The sequence below is a fragment of the Pezoporus flaviventris genome, unplaced genomic scaffold (assembly GCF_033815535.1).
Source record: "Pezoporus flaviventris isolate CSIRO_AGI_PZ_B2104156 unplaced genomic scaffold, CSIRO_AGI_Pfla_v1 ptg000037l, whole genome shotgun sequence".
NCBI classification, from domain to species: Eukaryota; Metazoa; Chordata; class Aves; order Psittaciformes; family Psittacidae; genus Pezoporus; species Pezoporus flaviventris.
Genome location: NW_026892585.1, coordinates 11,518,110 through 11,535,272, shown reverse-complemented (window position 1 = coordinate 11,535,272; position 17,163 = coordinate 11,518,110). Strand labels below are relative to the sequence as shown.

Genomic DNA, 17,163 nt, shown 5'->3' with positions numbered 1-17,163 from the left:
GAGAATACAGTATGTTTCTAACACTTTCCATAGAATGCATGTATAAACTACTTCTGGGAGAAAATCTAATGAAGTGATATGTTACAGACAGCTGTCTCACAGTAAGCACTCTAGTGTTTACCTGTTACTTCTAAACTTTGTAGTGAAGTGACTTGTACAGATTAGACTGGAGAATACACTGAAAGCGTATGCATGTATTTGTATTCTTCATTTCCATATAGAAACTTTAACGGAAAATTATTTCAGTCTTGAGAAAAAGCAGGTGGTTTGTATACGTTTACTTTAAAAAACAATCTGTATAGTTATGAAGTGATAGTAGAGTGCATCACATTCTTATTGGCATGCCCAATAAGATCTCTGTGTATTGCCTTAAGCAAAGACAAGCACCACTGAAAGGGACATGGTAAGCAACTTAAAAAGCTGAATTTAAACAGCAGTGTTACCTGATTTCGCTACAGATAAGCAGACACAATATAGTGCTTAAAATAATCTGTCATGTTAAGCTTTTGGGGTTTGTTTATTGGTTTTACATTTTCTGTGAAATGTGACCACTGCCTTAAGCCAAGTCTCTGTTAATGAGAGATAAGGTTGGCTATAGCCAACTTACCAGTTCCTTTTTACACAGCGATAGAAATATGGCTTATTATTCTAATCCTGTAGTTAGAATTTTCTGTTTGTTTTTTTTTTTCCATTGTAGGCAACAAAAATCTTAAATCCTCATGTTTAACTTGTTTGTATTTTAAAATTGATCATGTTATGTAGTGGTATTAATTTTCTAAACTTTATTCTTAGAGTTATGCTTACAGTGAATCTCACAGTTCAAAGAAGAAAGTTGGTCACTCGCATAGAGATTTATTGGTTAGTTTTCTACTATACTTATTGGTTTTCTATAATGTTTATTATAAATACATTGTGTGGAGTTATATGCTGATACAGTTATGGATAAATTTATTAGCTAGCTGGCATATGCATAAATGAGTTCAGGAAAAACAAACCTCTAGTATTGACCAAATTCTGCCCTGAAGTTGAGCGTTCGAAACTCTTCATGGCAGTAGAATACCATGAATGGAATTAGCTGGATAGAAGTCATGTTTTCCTGGAGGCCTGGGGAAGGCTTTTGGAACTACCTAAAAGTGCGCTTCTCTGGATTAAATTTTGTTCTGTCAGCATAGAGACACGTGTTCTGTTATTTACACTTTGTCCCCTATCAAGCAGATATATTTTAAATGTAGGCGCAAAATGGATTGAATTTACGATAAACCTTGACGTTAACCCAGTAGACTCCTGAGAGAGGCACATGGATGATTGTGATCTTCCAAAAACTATTCTAGAAAGTTCAGTGTATAACGTAATTAATACATATTTTGAATGCAATTTTTCAGAGGGTTTTGGCACTGATGGATTAGCAGTTGTGTCAGGTTGAGGGAATCGGAGCAGCAGTAGGTGTCTGTGTTGAGACAAGGCTGAAATGATTTTTGTTTACCTGTTATTTGTATTACATTTCTCAGTGCACTTTTGAGGTGCTATTTTCCTGTTCCCTTAGTTCTTTAAATGAGTAATATGAATCTTTCTGCCTCCTGTGGCCTACTGCGATACAAAGCACTGCATTCTGAAAGTGCTACTTTTTGCCATATCTTCAACTCTTATTTTTTTTCCTCCTGCTTTATATGTGTATACATACATTTTTATTTTTTTTCCTCACATACGCATATGCTTATATGCAGGTTGTGTAGAAAATGTCAAAACCCAACAGAAATCAGCCAAAGTATAAATGCTAGGCTTTCATGCATGCTTGGTGTAAGGAGCAGTGCTAGGGTACAGATTAATGCTGATAATACAAACATCCTTCTTTTGTTAAACTACATTAACTTAGGGATTTGACCTTCTCTCTCCAAAAATGCTCTGATTTACTATGCTGCCTAATGGGAAAAGAAAAAGATCAAATTATTAGCAGGTTTTGGCAAATGTCTTTGAAGTATTTCATGCTGCACTTGTCAGGGTTAGGTAAATGCTTTGGGGCTTTCATACTGGGGAGAAAAAACGCAAAGATGTTTACTATTTTTGGTTGGGCGTGGTATTAAACCACAGGTAATACTGATATGCAGAGTACACAAGTGGTTTGGGGAAATTTTTACACTTTATTTGCTTCAGAAAGTTATATGGTTCTGGGGTCAACCACAGGGAACATTTTTACAGCGTTCTGTACCAGTTCTGAGCTTGGGAACATTGAGCAATGTTAAGTTAGAAATTTTATTTACAAGATCTACAAATGCAATCTTTGTTTTCTCTTTCTTTTCCTCCCCTCACAGAGTGGAATTTACTACGATCAAAGAAATTATAGCAGCCTTAGATATAGTAAACCAGTTTCTTCCTACCATACTCGGGTCTGTCTCCTCTTCCTACATTAATTTCTTAATGCATATAAAATACATATACTTAGGTTTGCTTATACTATATGAAGCAAACTTTTCTCTCCTTCTATAACATTGCAAATGATTACAGCTAGTAGTTACAATTATTTTTCTTGTTTCTAGGGTTGCCTTTTACAAAATGAATGGATAACATGCAAGTTTCAGATTCCAAATTAATTCTGTTTCCTGATTGCATGATATAAAGAAAAAACATAGCTGTGACACTTGCTTTTTCTAAGTCCTATTTTTAAAACAGCAACAGAAAGTGTTAAAAGTTTAGCATCAATGTACTAGTTTGTTTTGTAGTAATATACATAAGCCCATGGTCTGTTCTGAGATGGGTGCTATCTTCCAGTTCCTGCGCCTCCTGTTGTGGTCAGGTTTAAATAAGCAACTAGAGGAAATTGATGTGTCTTTTGAAAACTGCTTAATTTTCTGTCATTCTCTTCTATAAATCTGATAAAAATACCAGATTTCTTTAATGTTTGAAAATATGATCTCAAAGATAATGTTTTTTCTTGGAGTGTTTGTCCAAGCATGTCTCTAATAGATGTAAAATTTAGTATTTTCTTTAGAACTTTCGTGGAATATAGAGCAATATATGTTAATGTACACAGAAAAGGTTTCTGACTTTTTCTTTCACACTACAGTCATCTTCTCTATGCAGTGATCCAGTGGCAACAACTAGGAGTTACAGGGTTAGTACGATGCAAAACAATCTTTCTTATCTTTAGATGTTTGAATGGCCAACAGAATTATAAAATACACTTCTCTTCATAGGTGTCTCCTTCTGTAAACACTGGTTTGATAAGAAGTATCAGTTTGGTTCGTAAGCACCATTTGCATGGTTGCCTTAAATTTGTATTATATAGCCATGAGGCTTGACAGTATTACATGTGCTTTTTTTCCTTGTTAAAGCTGCAGCTTGTGTGTCATTTTGTGGAGTCATTTGGTTTAGTGTCTTTAACATTGCTAAAGTGCCTCTTCAAAGCATTTTAGTAGTTGCTGGTTTACTGACCTTACAGACAGGCATAAAATTTATGAATACAACAATGATGTTGAAGAATACTGGATTAGAACAAGTTAATCCAAGCATACTAATTAACAGCTGCATGTACTAAAAAGCTATTTAAAGAAGTAAAGCATTTGCACAGGAAAAAATATTGTCAGGAGATTACAGAAATTTGTGGTAAAATACACTTTATACTTTCAAATAAAATGCCTTATTTAAATGTAATAGGATGAAAACATAATTTGCATCTTTGCAAAACAAAAAGTAGATGAAAGTGCTATAAAAATGGCTAAGGTTGCCTTACAGAAAGTTGTCTTTAAAAAGTGACATGCATGCCTGAAACCTCATGGCTCTTGCTGCCCCAGCAGTTCAAATTCAACTTACACTGCCATCTAGTGACATGCTAAACCTCTGTAGAAAATCATCAGGTACTCATGTAGGTTTGTTTTTTTTTTTAATACAGCTACTGGGGTCTTGTGCTGTGCTTGAATTGCAAGTAGATAATTTACTCTTTCGACTTTGTGCATGTTCTTGAGAAAACATTAGAAGATACCCTGAAAGAACAAGACCATAATGACTGCTGTTACGTACAATTCTGATATGCATGTAATTCTGCATACAGTTTCTACTAGACCTCTCTTCACTGGTAGGAGGAAAGCAGCCTGGGACTGTATTTTATTATTATTATATTTCACAGAGCTGCTTTTATTATTCAATGCATAAATAGATTTCAGCCTTTTACCCTGAAACATTGTCATTCAGGAAAAGCTGCATGGCTGAGCTCAAAGCAAAACTGATAAGTGTACAATATAACTTCAGTTTCCAGGATGGATTAAAACTTATGAAGACTTCAGAACAGTGAAAAACAAATTGAAATTTAAGCGATTGATGTAATTTTATTCTGAAAATAAAGTTTTGGGGTTTATATTTTTCTTTTTTCAAGGAAATTCTTAGATTTGTATCTGGAAATAGACATCCCTGACAGTAGGAGGAAATACTGTTGGAAATGTAAAAAAAATTTGTCCTTTCATAAAGGAGTGTATTACAGCGTATGAGTGTGGTGTAATGATTTCTGAGACTGAATGTAAAGAGCATCTTATTTCCTTTTTCTCAGGCATCATTGAGTGGTGATGGATTATATAGCTCATATAGTTCTCGCACTGTAAGTGTAGTAGGCTTTTGGTTGTTTCTTTCATTATGTTTGTTTTCTGGAGACAAAAATCTATGAGAATGAAAAATGTATTCATCGTTTCTCTTCAGCCATCTGAATACAGTTATTCCTCAAGAGCAAGCTCTGTTCAAAGTAGTCCTGTGGTGAGCATTCCTCTTGCATGGTTTCCTGAATGCTTTACTAATGAGCAATGATTATGAGTATTTATACAAGGGTTTGTTTTACTAACCAAATCATAGATGTGATTGTTCAATTCTGCATCAAAAAAAAAAAAGTAATTTGTTAGACATGCCATTTTTAGCAAGATGTAAAATTTTAGCAGCAGGACAATAAAGTGTAGAAGCAACAAGGATTTTTTTTTTTTTCCTAAACATCTCTTAAATATCTCGAATGTATATAATTGGAAGCAGTTGGAAACCGGAGTACAGGACATTCTTGGGGTTGCCACCTTATGTCATAGCTGTAGCAGGCACATGAATCTGTTACTACAACACCTCTTTGGGGAAGAGGGCTACTGCAGACTTTGTTATATGATCCAGTAAGAAATAACTGGCTCATTTTTATGGGGACTAGTATTCAAAACCAAGAGAAATTTGTTCCTTTATTTTTGTGTTAAAAATGTCATTCTAAAGATGGCTTTTCTTGCTGCAAAGTGATTTTTAAATAGTTCTGCTCTGTTTCTGCTGCAGAACAGCTGTCCTAGTTTCATTGGTACAGCTGCCCATTTGTCATGTTACACAAAAAAGTGTTCTGGTATGGGTTTAATTGAAATGTTGGGTCCTTTTTTCACTTTTCACATATTCCTAACAATGGTGTAGAGACTAAACAAATCAGAACAGATTTGTCAGAAACTGGGTGCTTTTAGCTATAACAGATGTCAGAATGAATTTCTGAGGGTGTAGGAAAGGGAACTTTGCTGTTGTTTTATGAAGTTCTAAAACATAAGAGGTATTAATGTCTATCTCTGAGGTCTCTTGAACAGTGAAAATAGCATTAAGAGAAACTAAGGAGAAAAGTACTAAGATTCATTTCTTTGTACTTTAACCTTATATAGATATATCAGATCTCAGTACGTATATGTAAGTTTGATATATTTTTGCCTTTTTCTAGTGTAGTATTAGCGTTTTTTCCTTTTTTAGGTGCTTGTCTGACATATAGCTTTGGGGCATAAGCATGTCTTCTATTGTAAGGCCTCTGAAAATTGTGAATGAGAGGAAGCCCAGATCATACCCATAATTAGTAGTAGTGGGATTGTGTTAATTTGAAGGAAAGACATTTGTAGAGAAAAATACTAACTTTTATTTCTCAGCTTCTGATTATCTAATCTGTTTTTACAACTTAAACTTTTTTTTTACAGTTAATTTTCGTAGCTTGTATTTGCCACTAAACACTTTGGTGTCTCTGTATTTTTTATTTATATTGCTCCAAATGAAGACATGAACTGGCAATAGATGTTAGTTGCTTTTAGTCTTAGATACTATATAAGAGTAATAAGCATGTGAAGGGAGTGTATAAAAACAATGCATATGCTGACTAAAGAAGTCACATCAGTGTAGTACATGTTTTATTCATGTAGACACATTTAAAGGAAATCTAGGAAAGTAAGATTTTTACAACTGTTAAACTGTTAGAAAAGCAAGACTAAATTGCACTAATGGAGACTTAAGTTTGGATTTCCTGTTTGGGTTTTGTTTGTTTTGGTTTTCTTTTTTAAATATTTGTTCATTTTGTGATACCATCTTCAGTTCTTTCACCCTTCTTATCTTTTGAAGTCCTCTGATTTTTCTGATCAAAGTGAAACTGCTGCTGACTATTTCAGTCGTTCCAACCGCAGGGGAAGCATTGTTTCCGATGCAGATGATGTCCAAGGTTTGAATAGTGTGAGTGTAACGCTTGTTGTTATACTGTGATGAATACTATGGATTTTATTTTAATACTCTGAAAGAGTAAATACTGCAAAAGCATTCAGAGTTATTTAATGGCAGATAGGTTTGTTGAGGGGATGGGGCAGGTTTTGTCATATAGAAGTGTCTGGAATCTGAATTTTTAAAAAGCATGCTGCTTTATTTGAAAAGGGATTTTGCCTGTTGCTGGAAGCATGTGAAACACGTTAACACTTCATGGGGTTTGTGTGTGCTAAGTTTAATCAGCTCTTCAATGTAAAATATTGGGGGTTTCCTACGGAAATTAACAATGTCTAGGGTTTGTATATTTTTGGAGTACTACTACTTGGTTTAGTGACAAAAATAAGTACTTACAACTGTTCCCTCTTCATTTTAGTGTTCATTCATCCAAGATGAGATTTTGTCAGGGTCATTAATGGAGCACTCATTGCTGGCTATGCTCTTGTTCCAAATCTCAAGTCAATAGAGCATGTTACATATAATGATGGTTTTCTTGTAAATCCCTTTAATACAGACTTTAGGCTTTACACCAGACCTAGCTGCCTTCCCGGTTGCTGCTATATGTTCTAGAATCTCTTGTTACTTGCTGTGTTTTAATAGTGGAAAAAAACAGGGAAATTTCTGTTCTTAGGCATATGTCTTTGAAGTAAGTGTTAGGATATGCAGTAGGAGGAGGGGTTGAGAACAGGGCTTATTTAGATGGGCAAACGGGGATGCTGATGCCACATGATGATCCAGCAGCGATCCTGCAATTGCTTCATTGGGTAAGAGCCTAAGAGACTGCTAGAGTACCCCTACAATCATTGTTTCTGTGAATCTGCACTTATAACAAACCTGTTTTCCTGAAATTAATGCTTTGTTGAAAGAAAATGTGGAGGCTGAGGCTACCCTCTCAGTTGCTTCTATTATCATCATCACCATTATGTATTATTAGATTCAAAATTTATATCCATAAATTATTCTAAGCTGATACTTCAGATCAGTTGTGTTCTTCACATCATTTTATCATTACAGTGGTGACAAATATTTGCAATTTATGGCCTCAGTACATCATTGGAGATGGTGAATTTGCCATGGAAATTCAATGTTACTTCTACAGAAACCACAATAGAAAGAAAAGGAAAGATCTCCTGAAGTAACACTTGTTTCTACTGTAACTGTAGCAGACTTCCAAATCTCCTTCTCTGGGCTGGGAAAAAAACAAGTGTTCTTAAAGAAACAAAATATTTGAGATACCATGCTCAGTATGTATTGTTTCTTAAAAATATGGCTACATGTTGAGGTAATTCCACAGCTTGATTTATGGAAATGTAGAAAATATGGAAATCTACAATATGATTTTCCACTATTGGTGTTTCCTAAAGAAGGAGGGGATGTGGTAGTTATTCTGCTTAGGTTTCAGTGCATAGAATATGAATTTACCTTATTTTGTAGGTTGCTATTCATGAGTACACTTCATTTATGGGCTTTTACCTGAATTAGTTTTGTTCTGATGTAATTGCAGGTTTCACCAAAGAGATTGAAGGGACAAGTATGTTTTCTAATAACTCGGATGTTCACACTGAAGTGCACTTGCATGAAGCTTTGTGTCTGTTATGCCACCAAGTGTTGTGGTCACTACCTGATTGAAAATTAAAATAGTGAAACATGTTTTGTTGTTCAGTATTTCAGTATTGGTAATGAATGTCTTAAGTTTTAAAAAAAAATTCTAGCTTTTTCTTTACAAGCATTAATTTATTTTTCAGACTGATTTTTTTTTTTCCTATCTTGATCTGTGCTCACTCAGCATCTTTGAAAAGAAGAGGGTGAATCAGTAGTCCCTAATTACGAAATATGTTTAGTGATCACTTTCCCTTTTCTCTTTCAGCTGGAAGAAAAGAATGAAAAGGCCCATTCAGAAATCTTTTCAAGGGTAAGAGGTTTTAATTAAAAAATTATTGAAAGTCAGTGTTGATCTACAAATTTACAAGTATTGTAATAGTTCCAAAAGTATAAATGCTGTTTGGTTTTAAGAGCTTGCAAAGAGGTGGTTTTAGACATAGTTTTTGCCTTCAAAATTAATGCTTTGTATCTTTTGTTTCCCAAAGAAATAATTTTATTCTTTAGTTGATTTTTTTTGTACTTTATCCTTTTAGCAAGGATGAGTTTCTTACAGAATTCATTTTCTGTGTGAGAAACACTTAGCATGAAAGGTTGAATTTTAAGAGGCTAGGGCTATAAAAATTCATGTGCTAGTTTCCGCTGGAGACTGCCATCTGAATCCAGGGTGGCAGATACCAGAGTTTTTAGAAATATTTTCAACTCCTACGGTTTTCTAGCACTAGCATCCTCCTTATGAAATCCTTCTGTACAGATGACTTAAAACTGTAATGTTACGATAACTGATCAAAGAGAAACCAACAGTTCACCAATAAGTGCTGGGAAATAACCAGTGGAAAAATATTGTCTGTAAGCTAATTCTAGGAAATGGTAAAAAGAAGAGAGAAAAGTATTCTATGACTGTGAAGGAATTATTAAGGTCACAAATGCCAAAATGATGGGATGATTCCTGACAGATTTATTTTTTTTTTCCTTTTTTAAGCCATCATCTCGCAATTCAGTAAGTGCAACTCCTCTGAGTGGCAACTCATCTAGGAGAGGAAGTGGAGACACGAGCAGTTGGGTGGATCCTGATGCATCTCTCAGTGAATTACGGGTAAACTACATTTTCAGAGAATTTGGAGATAGTTTAAAATTGTATTTATGGTTAGGAGGAATTTGTTGCAGAACTTCTGGTTTCTTAATAGTAAGAAAAAGTTACAAGGATGTAATTTTCAATCACAGAAAATTTATCTTGGTAATTTGTTGTGTTCACAGTTCTGTCTTGTTTGAGATGGCTTGGATTCAGGATATAAACCAAATCTTTCCATCACATTGTTTTGAATTCATTATAATTTCTGTGAATTATTGCAGGCTTTGCCAATTGACAGAAATGCACGTACACCTTTTAATGCTTTTTTTTCAACTATAAATTATTTCCCCATACTTCTCATGCAATGGTTCATTCCTATGTCCTGCAGGATATCTATGATCTTAAGGACCAGATACACGATGTAGAAGGGAGATACATGCAGGGACTTAAAGAACTAAAGGTATCAGGGCTCTTCCCAAGCATGCATTCTGTATGGGTATTTTTGGGTAATGGAGGTATCACTGGTTCCACTAACTACATAAGGCTTTACTAACAAGTTTTTGAATTTCTTCTTCAAAGCATGTAACTAACTTTTAGTGCATAGAGAGCATCAGCTTAAATATGTCATGCAAGGCAATTAAGGCATGATTTAAATGTATATGAGAGAGTATATGTTCGTTACTTGGTTTGTTAAAATACTGTTAAACTTCTGTATTTTTACCATGTGTTTTCTGGGGACATAATGAGCAGTTCAGTTTATATCTTTTAGAGTTTTATTAGCAAATAAATGGGTATTCGAAATAATTGCCATGTATTGAATGGGAAGGAAAGAAATGGGCTATAGTTATGACAAAGAACTTAAGCATTAATCTTCCAAGCTTCAGCAAATACTACATCTTAAAAAGCAAAGCTGAAGTAATAATTGTAAAAGATGTGCTGAAATGAATTTGGACAGGCATACTGCTTGCAGGAGAAGGTGATTTGGCTTAATCCTTTTCCATTAAGAAAGGTGTATTTTTTTTTATACTTTTGGTTTATATTCCCATTATCTGTGAAGGTTGGTGTTTTCAGCATTAGGTGAATGAGATTTGTCTGTATTTTGACTTGTTTAAATTAGTATGTATGCTTTTCTTTTGTAAGTTTTCACGCAAATAACAGTTTGCAGTTAAAGTATGATTATTTTCCCCTCTTCTGTGTTGAAGGGAAACTGAATACAGCAAATAATGTAGCTTTCAATTTATTTCAAGATTTGTTCTCTTAACAAATTGTCAATGGCTCCATGTAAAAGTAGGGAACTTCCCATATGTTTTGTATCCACATAGAGACTGAACTTAATGAATGCTGCTTGTATTAGAGCATTGTGACAGTGATGAGTGTAACAGCTTCCTTGAATTTAATTGATTAAACAACATACTAGATTGCATAGTAAAGAGAACATGTGTAATTTGAGCTGTTCATTGTAGCAAAAATTATTTCCTCTTTCAAGAATAAATAACTTGAATCTGATAGCCATAGGCTCAGATGAAATACATCTTGTTCTAATCACACTGTCAAATGAATATTAAAAGGACTTGAAAGAGCAGTAGATTACAAGATTATTAGACATAGCTCTGATTGTACTAAGTTTGAATAAAACATGAGATTGCTTCACATTTTCAGAATAGATCTCTTAAACTTTTGCATGTTTGACAGCATCTTATGACGATTGCTCTGAATCATTAGTAATGCTCTGTTATTGATTATAATCCATTACACTTACTGAAGATCACAGGTGTGCAGTAGTGAGATCTTGATCTGCCCTTGGCTTGCAAAATTGAATTGCATTTTTTTATGCTATTGTAAATACTGCATAATATGATTCCAAGTTAATTTGCCTTCCATAGACATTCTTTTGGGACTCTTTCTCCCTAATTAGGAAGATAATGCCTTTTTTTTTTCAACCTCTGCTTTAGCAGATTTGTCTTGTGTACATTTCGAAGAGTTAGTAGGGCATCTGTTTTTACATTACTTTTAAGTGGAGTTTTTTTCAGTGGCTGAGTAACAGCTATTTGTAATCACACTACTTTCCTATCTCTGTGGTTGACCAAGAGCTGTGGTCTTAACTAGACTAAAAATCTAATGTCAATAGAATAACTTTAATGTGGATAGTTCTGATTTAACTAGGCCTTCAAATCTTTTCATGTCTCAGTTTGATGCAGTTTTGTTGATTGCTTCTGTGTTTCTTGCATCAACTAGAAAGGGATCCTTTTTCTTTTCTCAAAATTTCGCTTATGCAGTTAACAGAACGTTCTCTTGATGTCTGCGGTGTTTAATTGTCTTGTTCTAGCCAAGCAGGCTAATTTGCATAGCCCTTTGCCATTACTGAAGAACTGTGGGTGGCATTTCTTCATAGCTTTCAGTTGTGTGCAGAGCCTTATTATCCATTTTCATTCCAGCATGTTCCCACTGCTTCATCTTTAGGCATCCCACAGCCTCTTTCCAGTGCATCATAAATTCTTCCAGATCTTCCCACCAAACTAGAAGATAACTGAAAGTACATGGAATTCTTGAACCATAGGGGACATGTGGAATACTTTACTGGAAACAAGGAACAGTTCCAAAGAACTCTTAGCAATGCTCCAGTTTTCTTAACCAGTTGGAGACTTATAGTTTGGTTTCTTTCTTGGAAGCAATTCTCACTCTTCCATCCCAGATCAATTTATTCCACTTCAATGACTGCATATTTCTCCCCTGTTAACTTGTTGATTAATGACATTCTAATTCAGTCTTTTAAACCACAATCTGGTCTCCTCTTTAAGGCTACAGTCCTGGAGGACATGGTATAAAATAAGGGGTTGAGACAACTGGATTTGATAAGTCTTGGGGGGGTGGGCAGCAACAGCATTGCTGTTCCCAACTGCCTGATAGGAGGCTATAGAAAATACAGGGCAGACTCCTTTCAAAGGTGCACAGTGACAGGGCAGGATGCAACAGACATAAGTTGCATTGTAAGGGCAGAAATTCCAGTTAGACCTCAAGAAAGACTTTTTCACAGGAAAGGCAGTCAAACACTGGTGCAGGTTCTGCAGTCTGCATCCCTGGAGATGAGCTGTGAGGAGCTTGATCTTGTTTGCCCCTGTTTAATTAGGAGATTGGACAGATGGCATCCAGAGATCTTTACCAACCTGAATTACTGCATGACTCTACCCACCACGTTCATAGAATTGATAAAATTGGAATTTTTTTCCTAGTTGTACTTTCTGTTACATTTTGTATCCCTTCATAAAAGGACTCATTTTAATCCTAGTATTTTCATGTTTTCCTCTAAATTGAATTATTCTTCAAAAGCCTTCAGAAGTTTTGCCGTTTCTGGTGTTTTGTTCTACCAGTCTTTACAGGATTTGTCATGTTTACACCATCACTAAGAGATCTTTTCTGTGGTGTTAATTTGAGATTTACTTGAATGCACTTTATTTTTCATTATGTTGTTCCCTCTATCTTCAGTCTGCTATTTACTGCTTCCCAGATGATAATGGCACCTTTTATTTTCACTAATTATACTGTCTTGTCTTTTCTGATCTGTAGTCTATCAGGCTATATCTTAAGTTATTTTTTCTGGGGTTTGTAAAATACTGTATTTCTCCAACACAAAACTCCAGAATTCAGTGAATGGAACAGAGAGGTATAAATACATATGATTAAGATAAAAATTATAAAGGGTAAAATATGTACTTGAAGGACAGCTTTCTCAAAATGGAGATTTGGAACATGGAATAGTGTTTGAGGGTTGGGCTTTTTTGGATTTCTTATAATGTGACTTGATATCTATAAAGAGCAGAAACAAGGTCATGAGATTTTTACAGTATCACAGATGGCACTCTTCAGCTTTTTCTAAGGAAACTGAGATAGTTGCCACCTTCTCCCCTGATATTTTAGCCCTTAGTCCTATTGTTCTGTTTTCTGGAAAACCCAAACCTGGGGCCCTTCCTGTTCTAGTACTTCTACTGTCATAATATAAATGATGAAAAATTGAGGTTAAGCTACTTAGGCTTTCAAAGAACAGATTACTTGAAATACTAGGGGATTTGTAGGAGAGCACAAATGTACTTTGGAGAGGGAATGGCGTAATAGTTCTTTTTCAATTCTAAAATTAGGACTCTGTGCAACTCATTTTTTGTAACAATGCAGATTGAAATCGCTGCATGTTTAAAAGTGCCTGGAGTGATAGTTTTTCCAGTATATGAATAGTCCACATTTGTTATAGTACTGAAAAGAATAATAGGATAAATCATTTTGGTAACTGTCAGAATTGTGCAAGACAGTATAAAGCAAGGCATATGTGCACCTTCAGGTAGAGAATCAAGCACGTGAGTCTTTACATGCCTTATGATAAAAAAAGTCTTAGTAAGAAATAGACAAAATCTCTGCTTAAGCAGGGAATCATTATTACTGAAACAGTGTGACTACCTTAAAACTTTGAGGTAATACAACACTACTTTAATGAGTATTAAGTTAAAGCTACTCTTAGAGTTATTTCTGTGATCTTTTTTAGTCATTTCATTGTCTGACTTCCCTGCTAAACTTGTTGCCTCATTCTGGAGTGTTTCCTCATGCATGTGTTGAAAATACGATAAGGCTGTGATATTGCTACTTTACCCCTGTGAGTTAAGTTGTGAAGGTGGCAGAGTAACAAAATGCAAATGGAATATTATCTTGTAGTTTTCATACTTGTGGAATGATGGTTTTTCATTGCTGTGTATGACCTAACCTGAATAACGGAAACTGAGCTGTGACTTGGTGTCGCTAAAGGGAAGACACAAATACAATTCAGAAAGAAAAATGGTGTCGGAATTTTACTGTATAACAGCACCCTTCAGTGTTGTGGTGATATTTTAACAATATAACAATGCATAAAAAAATGTGATTAATGTAAGCCTTTCTACTGTGTGTAGGATTCGCTAGCTGAAGTTGAAGAGAAGTACAAAAAAGCTATGGTTTCCAATGCTCAACTAGACAATGAGAAAAACAACTTGGTTTACCAAGTGGATACCCTAAAAGATGTCATTGAGGAGAAAGAAGAACAGATAGCAGAGTTCTATAGGGAGAATGAAGAGAAGTCAAAGGTACTGATTTTTAAGACTTTTTCTAATTGTAAATGTAACCCATAGAAACCTTGGACTACTTAGAATGAACAGCTGAAAACTTCTGGATTAGTAGAAAAGTCTATCTCAGTGGCCTGAGATGTTTTGAGTATTGTGCTGGTTTATAAGAAAAACTGAATCACCACTAACACCCCCACTGCCAGGAAAAAAAAAAGCACATTAATGTAATACACTGACTGAAGATAAAATATGAATTTAAATTGAATAGGGCATGTTCAGCCCCACTTTCTTAAAAAGGAAAGATCTATGACATTAGATCAGGGAAGTTCTATGACAGTATTATTCTTCCAGCAATATTCAGATAAATTCAGTATCTGAGTTTTCTTGTTAATATTGTGCTTAAGCCTTTATGGCATCTTTCTGCTTAACATTTTATTAAATAAAATCTTCTATATAGTTATTATCTGGAGAACTTAACCTAAAAATCTGATTCTGTGATTTTTTTTTTTTTTTTTTAAGCTACTCTGTAGAATTTCCCCAATGGTTGCAGTAATTTCTTAGCTACTGTTAAGTGTTATTACTAATTTTTCTAAAACTTAAACTATATTGATACAGGAATTGGAAAGACAGAAACACACATGCAGTGTTTTGCAGCATAAGCTGGATGAACTTAAAGAGGGCCTTCGACAGAGAGATGAATTGATAGAGGTATGTATGTATGAAAGTGTACGACAGAACATGTGTAAGCAATATGGTGTAAGATTTGTGTGGCAACAGCCATCATACACAAAACAAATATCATCTTGCATTTTTTAGGAAAGAGCTTATCTTGTTCTTGTGGGTGGATCTCTCTAAATTTACAAAGTTCAAAATGTCTCTGCACAATTTTCAGATGAATTGCATCATTTGAAATGCTTAATTCCTATGAGAATTGTGATGTTCCCATGAACGTTCTTTATATCTTTTCTTCCCTTTGAAGGCAGAACTAATGTTTGCATGGCCAAAATCTTTTTGCATAGCCAGAAGTTCTGATGCATGGATAATACTAAATGTTATCCTTGACTTTCCCAAAAGTTTTCATTTCAGTTGTTCCAGATTTTTGTGAGCATCAGCCACTGAAGTTTGTGTTAGTGAGTGTTTGTTTGCTTACTAGTCAAGTATAAATATAGCAACACTGGTCAGCATGTTACTGTATCATAACCATTTTGCTGTGTGTGTTCCTTTCCCCTCACCCTGTTCTTTTTCCCTTTCTTCTAGAAACAAACCTGATTTTCAAAAACTATATAACGCTGCACTTCATTGATCAATTTCTTTCCCCATTAAGTTCTTATGCTCTCCAGGTAGTGGTACAGTAACTCCAAAAGGCTTCTGAAAAGTCCCAGATCTGTTATGATTACTGAGAAAATAATACGATCCCTGAACTGGAGTTGGTATGAAGAAAAGGAATAAGATTAGCCAAAGTAACAGCATTTTGCAGCAGATTAATGCTGGCAAACAGAAAAAGTTAGCAAATTCTGGTCGTAGCTCCGTTGCTTGCTCTGGATTCTCTTTGAATTCACTGTAAATTTAAAAAAAACCCACACCTATATACTTTGGTTTTGGGGGTATTTTGGGGGGTTCTGTTTTTTTGTTCTTTGCCTTTTAAAGTATGTGAATCATGAATATGAAATAGATTTGTCTGGAGTGTTTGGTAGAATGTAGCTTGTGTTGAATTTTCATCAAATGTGTGGATTCCCTTGGTCATTTATTTGAGTAACTTCTTCATCTGTTAAATAGAAGATCTTTCTGCAGAAAGCTAAATGGCTTCAGCTAGACATTGTCTTCATTCCCAGAAGTAAAATCAAGTTCACTCATTAGGAGGGCAAAAAATTGTCCCTAGCCCTAAAAATTCATGTCATCTTCATACGTAATTTTATGAGCCTAGAAGAGAATTCTAATTAAGTGTGCAGCACATAGCAAAATGCAGTGTTAGATTAAAAAAAAATGGGACTACACTTGATATGTATTAATGTAGTATCAGAAAGCAGTCAGAAGCTGTATTTCAGTTCCTGGGTGCTTGATTCAAGCTTCTTTCTTTATATTTTAAAGAAGATTTTCTATTTTATCAAATATTAATAAAAGTACTTATTACACTAGTGTTCACTTTCAAACAGGACTTTAAGGTATCGGACATGACAACAGTGTAGTTATTTTTCTATAAGAAAGGACGTTATCCCCAGTCTGCAGTGGGAACTGTTACTAAAAAAAGAATGCAGCTCTATCTGTGCTAAATTTCCCATCAACGTTGAATAAAACTAATTACCATTCTCTTGCATGAATTCATACGGAATATATTAAGTTGCACCCTTTTTCTTTAATTTCATGCTCATAAACTCTTTGGTTGACTTTTATTACTTAATTTCCTTTATCTTTATTTAAATGTGGTTTGTTGTTTTTTTTTTTCATGTTTTCTTACTTCTCTTTCCTCTTTTATTCTTTCCTCCATCCTATTTACTACAGGAGAATCAACGCATGCAGCAGAATATAGACTCCATAACCAAAGAGGTGTTTGATCTCCAGGAGACAATTAAATGGAAAGATAAAAAAATAGGGGTATGAATCAAATAGAGGGGGGAGGCATTTTTTCATTTTAGAGGTAGATGGATGCCCCCTCGCTCCAAGGAATGCTGTGTACTCCAAAGAAATGAAGGCTGCTCCTGATTTAAATACTTTAAATGGTTTGCAGTCTTTAGAAAATGAGCTCCACTTCATTTTTACTTGCATTATAATGAATACTAATAAAATCTATAATATAATAAACTGTTAGGCAGTCAAATGTATAATATTTATACAAAATATTCTTTGCCTGTATTCAGGGCTTGAAAAGTTATATTTTCCTTATGACTTGGGTCTGTATATTGGTCCTTGTGACAC

At 34.7% G+C, this 17,163-nt stretch overlaps 1 protein-coding gene across 17 annotated transcripts in view; it reads left to right on the top strand.

Annotated features, from left to right (window-relative positions):
* LRRFIP2 (LRR binding FLII interacting protein 2) overlaps window positions 1–17,163 on the top strand; it is a 50,444-nt gene that overhangs the window by 23,497 nt on the left and 9,784 nt on the right. For 4 of the 17 annotated variants that reach the window (XM_061464706.1, XM_061464698.1, XM_061464699.1 and 1 more), the window contains exons 7-20: window positions 793–858; window positions 2,310–2,384; window positions 3,062–3,109; window positions 3,192–3,236; window positions 4,538–4,585; window positions 4,684–4,737; window positions 6,367–6,474; window positions 8,003–8,029; window positions 8,366–8,410; window positions 9,080–9,193; window positions 9,558–9,629; window positions 14,101–14,271; window positions 14,866–14,958; window positions 16,750–16,842. In XM_061464706.1, the coding sequence (XP_061320690.1) occupies window positions 793–858; window positions 2,310–2,384; window positions 3,062–3,109; window positions 3,192–3,236; window positions 4,538–4,585; window positions 4,684–4,737; window positions 6,367–6,474; window positions 8,003–8,029; window positions 8,366–8,410; window positions 9,080–9,193; window positions 9,558–9,629; window positions 14,101–14,271; window positions 14,866–14,958; window positions 16,750–16,842 (1,059 nt within the window). The remainder of the gene's footprint in view (window positions 1–792; window positions 859–2,309; window positions 2,385–3,061; window positions 3,110–3,191; window positions 3,237–4,537; window positions 4,586–4,683; window positions 4,738–6,366; window positions 6,475–8,002; window positions 8,030–8,365; window positions 8,411–9,079; window positions 9,194–9,557; window positions 9,630–14,100; window positions 14,272–14,865; window positions 14,959–16,749; window positions 16,843–17,163) is intronic. The other 13 variants (XM_061464707.1, XM_061464704.1, XM_061464714.1 and 10 more) reach the window with 10 other exon arrangements.